This window comes from Saccostrea echinata, unplaced genomic scaffold, assembly GCF_033153115.1.
Source record: "Saccostrea echinata isolate AGI-Se365-2 ecotype Australia unplaced genomic scaffold, CSIRO_AGI_Sech_v1 ptg000025l, whole genome shotgun sequence".
Taxonomy (NCBI): domain Eukaryota; kingdom Metazoa; phylum Mollusca; class Bivalvia; order Ostreida; family Ostreidae; genus Saccostrea; species Saccostrea echinata.
Genome location: NW_026889774.1, coordinates 18,552,952 through 18,562,711, shown reverse-complemented (window position 1 = coordinate 18,562,711; position 9,760 = coordinate 18,552,952). Strand labels below are relative to the sequence as shown.

Genomic DNA, 9,760 nt, shown 5'->3' with positions numbered 1-9,760 from the left:
TCATATTTCATCTATCTACTTGTTCAGTTATAATGAAACATCAATAAAGTTCTCAGTTTGTGATTTTTTTTTATGTTTATCAATGTGTTGGATAAAACATAAAAAAAAAAGTTTACCTACCTAACTACCTGCCTTGAAAAATGTGGGCTGGAGTACTTCAAACAATCTGTATTGAGTTATACCAAAGTCAAATGACCAATTTCAGGTATTTTGACTTACCTTGGATTGATGTATGTGGCTGCCAAACTGGGCTTTGATTGGACCTTGGTGGTCAGTAATCTTGGTTTGAAGCAAGCAGAGATTGAGCAGATACAGATGGACAACCCTTACAAAGTGATTAACATGATCAGTATTGCATTACAAAGATGGAGGGACAGACAAGATGGGCAGTCTGACGAAGTTCCTCTTCAACAACTATTCAGTGCTCTGAAGAATTGTAATCGCATGGACTTAGTGGATGAATTACAACAAAAATACAACATACCTGGTTTGTTGCACTAGTGATAATCAGATAAATTACCTTTAGAAATCACTTACATAGTAAAAAGAAAACTATATTTTGTGATATTGAAATTTAAGATAGATCTACATGTAGGTGGTGGTATGGTATTCTGTTATACTTTATCTGTATAAATATGATGAACACATCGTTACATTGAGTCAAAATTGATTTTGAAGGAGTTTTTAATTCTTTGCAAATACCCAAGTTTAAAAACACTAGATAAAATCCCGCGCAAGCGCGGGGAATTGAATCTATACTACTACGGACAGAAAATATTTTGTAGTTTCTACTGACAGCCTACAGGCTTATAGCAGGAAGAAATACTTTGTTCAAAATCTCGCAGGAAGTAGATGTATGTCTCCACCCCCACCCCACCCCTTTGTAAAAACTTGAAAATTAACAAAATTTTTCATTAATTGACATTTATTGTGAAACCTGTTATACTTTGTTATAGATATTGTACATCAGATGCTCTTATTTCATTTCCGTCAAGGATAAAAGCAGTGAATATGCATATTTTACTGCTAAATTGATTTGGGGGGAAGGGGGGGGGTAAAATTAAAATTCATAGGTACTTGGGTCTTGGTTTATAAATATGTTTGTACCTTACTGATATGTAAATAATGTACTTTACTTTTTTACATATCAATAAGGTATATACATATTTATAAACCAAGACTCAAGTACCTTTGGAAAATTAACTTTTAACGCCCTATGAATAGGCCGAGTATTTGATACAAAAGACTGTTTTCAGAAAAAAATGAAATGTATTGATTATATAAAAGCACAAAATTTTACATCTGTAATTGTTTTTGAACAACACCTTATTCATAAATTTTCAGCCGTAGGAACCGGGGGGAGCACGGGGGGCCGTGCCCCCCCCCCCCCATAATTTAGCCGATATATAGATTACTATAGTAAACATAGATACTATATGCTTGTGCCCCCTCAATGAAAACGTCAGATGACCTTTTTTTTTTTGCTTGTCAGGAAATTTTTGGTAGTGCCCCCTCAACTGTCAACTGAAAATGTATGGCTATGCCCCCCCCCCCCCCAAACTGAAATTGCTTCCTACGGGCCTGATTTTCTCTTTACATGTAAGCAAGTTTATTACGAAGTACAAATTGTACTTCGGGTTCGTTGCCACGATGCTCTCAGTAAGGAATATACAAATTTTACCGATAAATTTATTAGGAAAACCTACTACATACATACATATATTTGTAATAGTCTTTCGATATGTAAATATATTCACAACTTATAGTTTTATCAATGATTTACCATTATTTCAATGACCAATCACACAAAAGCTATTTTTTTTATGTTGTGCAGCTATAAGCGCCTCGTTTTTTTAAACATCGGGCTCGATGCTATATGATGTTCTAGAAGCTTCCGTCAATATTAAGATCGGTGAGTGACGAAAAAATTTGCACATTTCCCTTTTTAATCGGTTATCACAACTTATTTCTTTTATATCATTTAAAACAAGTTTTGATTGAATAATTCAGTCATGACGTTTTATGAAATAAATAAACGATTGCTTGTTGTCAGTTTCATTAAAAATTGCCAGTAACTTAGATCCGCCAACCGGAAACGCCACCGTACTCACGTTTTTGCTATCTCATGGCTGTTTATAGAAAATAAAAGTAGACTTTTAATTTAATGTACGATACTTAATATGCGAGTGAAATCTAAATATAGTTTACGGACATCATTTTGTATCTAGTGTATTGTTAGAGGAGTAAGTAAGAACTCTGGTGCACCCGTTTCAGAGTTTATTTGCAAAATTTATTAATTTATAAGTATAGATTATTCTTTCATTTTTAGAAGACAACCCTAAAGAGGATTAAACTATGGAGAAGCTAGTTTACCAGATAAGGATACAGCACTTATAAGTCTTTGAGGAACAGACTTCTTTATGAATACACATACATTGTAATACATTGTCAGTAAAATTGACTTACATGGAACTTGGTTTAGAAAAAAAAAATTGCAATGATTAACTTCATTCTGTAAGTAATCTTGGGGGACACTGTGTACCAGAAGCCATCAGTAAGAAATTCTTAATAAAGGCATGTGAAATGTATTTTCATCTATATACATCTGTTAATGAACTGTTTGTAGCAAAATTTGATTATAGGAATATAAAATCATCATATGAATATGGGCATACACATTCATAATGTTTAAAATTTCTTGGTACATGGAGAAGTTACAATCTCTATATTAACTATAGGAACTCTTGAAAACAGTGATTTTTTTTTTACAGTTCCAATGATATTTTTGAGTGATTTCCATTGTATTACAACTGTATAATAATTTTTCTGGTTGCTTTTCAGTTAAGTATTTAATTTGATTTATGAGTTATTCTCTGTATCCACTTAAACTCTTTTAGCACACTTGGTCACCAAATTTGATGAAACATTGCCAATATTATAATGACACCAGAAACATATATAAAAAAATTTGGTTGCTTTGTTTCTTGGTTGCCATGAAAAATTGAGATTTTCAGCTACCTTGAATCTTTTTTGAATGTTTATTTAAGACTAAGAAAATCAAACAAACCATTCTCACAAAAGCATGACACCTTGATGTCATTTATGTTATAGAGAAACTATTCAAAATATATAAGTAGGTGGTAATTATGGGTACATTTGAAATATATTTAAATGCTTAAAACTTGGTGAGCAACACAAAAAAATAAATTTGACCTTACATTATAGGTATTTTTTATAAGGCAATATTATTCTAAAAATAACTTTCATGGTTGCCTTGGTAACACAATAGCCACACAAAATTGCTAAGATTTGGTTAATGCAGCTATCAAGAAAAAACATGGAAATTCAAGACTGGCAAATATACATTGTTAGGACGGATAACATAAGAAAAATTGGGATTAATTGCTACATTGCAGTGTAACCATGGAAACAACTTACTAGCGGTTTAAAGTGATAATTTTTTTGCAGCTTTTGGAATTATTTCCTTTAAATCAAACATTATTTGACTCACCTTGAATTGTACTTATCTGATATAACTAAAGTTGAATATCATATACATGTACTGATGTTTAACGAAGAAAATAACACTGTTGCTATAGTTACCAAGGAGGAAAATGTTCATTAAAACCTATTTAGTAGCTTCTTGCATCCAGTTAGAGATTGTGTAGTAGTCAAAAATATCAATCATAAAATTTTTGGGAATCTACATACCAGTGTACGTATCCAAGGAATCAAATTTTTCCGTTTTTATGCATTTTTTTTCTACAATTTCCATTGCAATGCTCTTTTTCAAAAATTTAATATTTGAATTTTTGTAATGTGAGAATTAGAAGCCATTGCATTTAAAAATTGATCAACAGTTATATTGAAATGTGCTAGATAGGATCAGATTAAAAACATAACGGTAAATTTGAAATTTCTTAGCAGTATTAAAACCAGAGCAATCATTGCCAACCAATATCGTATTTCTTCCTTGGGATATGTTACACTGAATTTTATTAATTGGATGCTTTTTAATTACCGTAATAATTGCTTTTGTTTTTGAGTGTTTTTTTTTAATTTTTAATTTTTTTTTAATAAAATTTAAAGAATAAAATTATTAAGTTTGAATACTTTGTTTCCATAGTAAAGTATGTAATACTAGTAGTTAATTTTCCAAATATGTTTATCTTGCATGTAAGACATCAAGCATTTTACTTTTGGAAACAGTCATTGTCACTTGTCTGCATTCTTGCAAACGTTAACCATTGGACCCTGAACATATTCAAAAATGCCAATTTTCAAACTTTAGGGCATGTTGCCATGGTTACCATGACACATAGCAACCAAATTTGATTAATTTGGATTTATGATATCAAAGACTTTTTATCATAGAGAGTGTGGAGAAATTCTTAGACTATGTGTACCACAGCTTGCTATATAGGTATAAAAGAGAACAGCACTCAATATTACAGCAAAGAGAAATTTTAAGGCTAAGTCGATGAGTGATTTAAAAAGCTTGTGTTTTGTTGGGGTGTTGTGAATAGTATTGGAAAACAAACATTTTATTGATGCAGTATTCATAATTAATATATATGTACATCAATCAATGCATTTGAGAGAATGAACTCATCTGAATGTTATTCATTTTGTGATTCTTTACAGTGTTCTCAATGTATATGTAAAAAATGAACTCATTTGAATGTAATTCATTTACTAGTAGTGATATTTTTACAAGGTTGATGAGGTGTGTTTAGTTGTGAGTTAAACACTAGTATATCTGTCATAGAAAGTTGATGTATAAATGGTGTTGCCATTGCTTAAATTGTTGCATATTGTGAAACTGCTTTGAAATTAACCCCAGTATTTGAGCTAAATGGGTATTTCTAAAGTTATTTATCTTTTCACTCTTGATCTACAGTGTATTGTCAAGGTATTTTCATATGGAGATTTCAGGTTCAGCAAATTGATTACTCTCAAGTGGTTTTCACAGAAACTATTGATAACATTATATGTGAAAAAATTACATCATAGTTCATGATATTATAAAAATCTTATTACTGTATTAGTAAACAATAAATAAATTTTATGCAGTATGTTTTATTTTCAATATTTTGAACAATATTTGAATGTTGGTGTTTTATAATATTATCTGTTTCCATGATTATCCATCGGCCAGCAGTAAGTGAAGTAATGATAGCTTTGTAACATTTTATTGTTCCTGTACTTTTCAGGTAAGAGTGCTTAAAGCAGGGTATCATTTTGAGGTCACATGATGAAATGTCGGAATTAATTTTTCTGATGCTGCTGATTTATAAGAATGATGTGCCAATTTTTAGGGCACCGAAGCAGAAAAGTTGTTTATTAACAACTTTTAGAAGCTTTAAATAAAAGTTTATAAATGTTTAATGGAGATATAAGTAAAGTTAATTTCTTAATTCTAGAGGGAAAACATTATTATTATAGTGAGAAATTATACCTCCAACTGCAAAGAATCTTTACACTTCTGACAACAGAAATATTCTAGGAAACATAAAAAAATGTTTTACATACCATACTTTCATTGTAAAATCATCTATAATATGTAGATTATTCATTTTAAGATGTTTCAAAGGATATTTCTGTTTCTTTTCCAAAGATTGTTTTGGTATGGCACGTCAATTATTCCATTTGTATAATTTTCTATTACTTTTGTAATGTATTTGTATGGATAATTAAAGAATACAAATAGAATGGACAATTGAAAAATATTATACGATGCAAATAATGAAAAACAAAAAGGACGATTACAGAATAAAAATAAATATAAAAATTATATAAACAATGCAATACGAAATGAAATATACAATACAGATGTACAATTATAGAATACGAAATCGGAAGATCGAATATTGCAACGTTTGACATGCCTTAATCGTCGCAGTTGCGTAGATGTGTGTACGAGGGGTTATCAAAAAGTTCGTGGACTAGCGTCATAAAATTAAAACCGCTTTAGGTACATCAATGAATTTTTACACATTTAGTTAGCATCATCTTTTCTATCTATAGAATAAACCATAAATCATAATTTTTATTTTTTAATAAATTGTTAGTGTTTTTGTAAGCAAAGGTATGTCCAGGCGGCGCAACCTCTAATATGACGTTTTTTTCTACCTGAGTGTAACAGAGAAAAACTCTTTAGATATGAGTATTTGTCATCAAAAAATCTCGTTAATTCAGGCATGTGGTACGAAACATTTGTTCAGTAAAATTTGCAATTTTTACCACATTCTGTAATTTCTATGAAATTTTATCATAAATTTTATATGGAGTGTCCAAACAATTATGGGCTTGAAAATAACGTCAGAGAGGGGGAGGGGTTTCTTTTTCAAACACTCTATAGAGTTTTGCTCCTGGAAGAACTGGTATTGACCTAAGGAATGTTTAAACTGGCTACAGAAAAATAAAATGCATCCAGAGTACTTGTTTTTTAATGCCCAAAAAGATTCAGAGAGATGAAATATGCACAGTTTGTGTCGATTTGTAGTCAGGGTGTCAAAAGGCAGTCACGTCGAAAATTGACGTTGATCATGTGTGGTAGAAATTGAACTCCAACAAGCTAAGTATTCTGGCATAATCAAGTGAGGATCTTTCCCCATATAAAGATCCATTTACAATATTATATGCATTGAAAACAGCTGCTCATGACATTGTAAATTCATATAAATAAGACGGGTTTAAGTCCTTACTTAACTCCAGGTAATCTCATCAAGATAAGTGTATGAGGTAGAGAGAGCGGACATTAAGAAACAATGACGTTAAGCGGACGTCATGACACTAAACGGCGACAGCGCCGGGTGATCACATTAAGTCTTTTTAATTTTAGAATAATGTGGCAAATTATCAACGTATCAAGCTAACATTTTCAACATTTCTTAAACTTTTGTTGTTTTATGTTCCGCATAAATTTTGTAAGCAAAGACTACAAATTATTAATTTTATCGCGTCAGTCCACGAACTTTTTGATAACCCCTCGTACGTATACCATACAATTGTAAAATTGTCGCCCTCGTGGCACAATGGTTAGAGCGTTCGCTCTAGAGTCGCGGAGTAAGGAGTTGATCCTTACGTACCGGCTTCGAATCCCACTGTGGGACGTGGAGACCGGTCCTTCGGATGAGACTGTATAAACCGAGGTCCCGTGTCGCAGTAGGTGCTGGCACGAAAAAGATCCCTCACTGCTCCATGGCCCTGAGTGCCGAGTATAGGTCAAAATTTGCAGCTCTCTACTGGCAAGTGGTGGCGTCTCCATATGAGTGAAAAATTCTCGAGAGGGACATTAACGCCAACCATACATTTTCAGTGGGGGGGGGGGGCACTATCAACTAGCAAAAAAAGAGGGTCATCAGACGTTATTATTGAAGGGGCATACGTGAATACGTCAAATACGTGAATTCGTAATACGCATTTGAAATAATTATATTTACAAATCCTCTGAAGTTTGTTGCAACTTTTATTTGTTATAATGGTTAATTTAAATAAGATTAAACAATAATTTTTGAAATAGATAAATAATTTTTAAAATATCAATTGACGAATGGATTTTGTTCTTTACATTATAGATTATCGCAATGGTTTAATCAATTAACGTGCAATAAAGAGTCATTATTTTTTGTAATCATTTTAACTCTGTATGCAAATGTGATTATTTCAAAAAATAGATTGTCTAATGAAGCTTGAGTTATCTCTTTGGAAGTGTACAAATTTCAAGATCATTTTAAATGTATTTTTTTTCAAGGTGAGAAGGCCAACAGAAGTAGGGATAAAGATGAGATGGGATTATAATTTTACCCAACAAAATTTATAATGTAACATGCATGTATTTTTGTTAACAAATCATCTTTATGAAGTGATGAAAATAATTTTAAAAAATATCATTAATGATATAATTAAATTTTTAATTGAAAAAAAGTTCCCTGAAATATAATTAATAAGCGGATACTACAGAGGGAAAAGTCCGTTTCCTTTTCTCTTTTATACTACATTAACTATTGTTTCATTTGGTATACACCGTACATGTAAAGGGGATAGTTGTTAAAATTTTTGTGATGGCCAATTTATCTCAAGAGTTCTCTGAAATATTGCTACCGGCCACTATTTTCGTTACAACGACTGGGATTTTAGGAGTGTTTGGGAATATCATAGTAATCGTCTTGTACTGTTGTAAAGTGGAGGACGAGAATGGGGACAGATACTTTATTCCCTTTCTAGCATTCATTGATATGTTGGGATCTATTTTGATGACTATTTTCGATGTGCTAGCGAATTTTTTCTCTTTCAGCTATCCGTCGGAGACATGCTGCAAATGGCTTAATTTTTCACTGATGTTTAGCGGTTTTCTTTCGGCATCTCTTCTCTTGGTCATTGCGGTGCAGCGTTATAGAAAGGTATGTCACGCAGACCATGGCCAATTCACGCTGTTCTGGAGACGGTTTTCGATTTGTTTAACTGTTTCAATCTCAGCCGTTATCATGTCTCCATGGCTTATTTTCTCTGGGACCTCTGTAACTAATGTTCAATTTCAAGGGCAAAATATCACAGGGACCATTTGCAGGTTCGTAAAACATCACATCTTCCATCACTACCATATGATAGTATTTTTATATTTTGGATGTATTTATGCATTGACTATGATCATTCTTGTTGCTCTTATCGTCCTTTATGCCTTTATTGCACTGAAATTAAGGAAAGTTTTCCAGAAGAGAGGAGCAGAATGTGAACCGCTCTGCAAAGAAACTGGAGAGAATGATGATTCCAGTTCAAAAAATTCTACAAATACGGACGTGCGAACGGGTTTTAACTTGATGTATGCCATGATTGTTATAGTTTATATAGTGTCCTTTATACCGACATCTATTTTGCTATTTGTGACATACTCCCATGTGAACTATCTGAATTTACCAAAATCCGCCTTGAATGCATATCTGATTTTCGGGCGTTTTGTGATCATTAATCATTTTGTGAATCCTTTTATATATACATGCTTTGATGTTAAGTTTCGGGAGGCACTTGCCGATTTTTGTCAGTGTAAGAGCAAAATATATGTTTGAATATGCAATTTCAGATATGTTTCCTCACCTGTACATATTTATACCAGATTCTATTAATTTATGTACATTAGTACTGTTGCTATTTTGTTCTTGTCTTTCAGAGCTGTAGTAGTTGACCCCCCCCCCCCCCCGCCCAAGAAAATAAAAACTCTAGAATAAAATGTTTACGAAAATTAAAAAAAAAGTCTTTCTAGTTCTAGGGACTATCAAAACATTTACTGTGTAAAATTTATAAATACTCGTAGCTGTCACAAAAGTTATTAAAACAGACCCCTATTATAAATCAAAATAATGAGAGGTTGGTGTCATACAGGACAGCAGTATTGAATTTATGCACAATTCAGAAGACGGCAAGTATCAGCATCAGCAACATCAATTTTTTTTTCTGTTGGCACCAGTTCTTCATCCATAAATATTGATTGCACTGGTAATATCTCCATAATGTATGATTTTTGTTTGTTTTTTTAATCTATATTTACGTATTATTCAGATGTCTTGATATTTTAGTTGCATTTATTATTTGTAATTGATGTTGAATTTATCAGTAAGTTGCAAATTATATTTTCTGAAGTATTTTTTCTTTTATTTCAAATGATATGGTATTTTTTCCTCTTTTTCTACTTTTTTTTAAAAATAGATATTTATCTTTTCACATACTTATTCCAGTATTCTTTCGCAAAAAGGTATTTTTG

The 9,760-nt window shown here is 31.9% G+C and overlaps 1 protein-coding gene across 1 annotated transcript; it reads left to right on the top strand.

The window, feature by feature from the left end:
• The first annotated feature begins 207 nt into the window (after nucleotides 1-207).
• LOC133192088 (ankyrin-3-like) lies at nucleotides 208-4,042 on the top strand. Its single transcript, XM_061327938.1, has 2 exons — nucleotides 208-487; nucleotides 2,330-4,042. Exons 1-2 carry the CDS (start codon nucleotides 229-231, stop codon nucleotides 2,350-2,352), a joined length of 282 nt encoding a protein of 93 aa, XP_061183922.1. The 5' UTR covers nucleotides 208-228; the 3' UTR covers nucleotides 2,353-4,042.
• The last annotated feature ends 5,718 nt before the right edge of the window (nucleotides 4,043-9,760 follow it).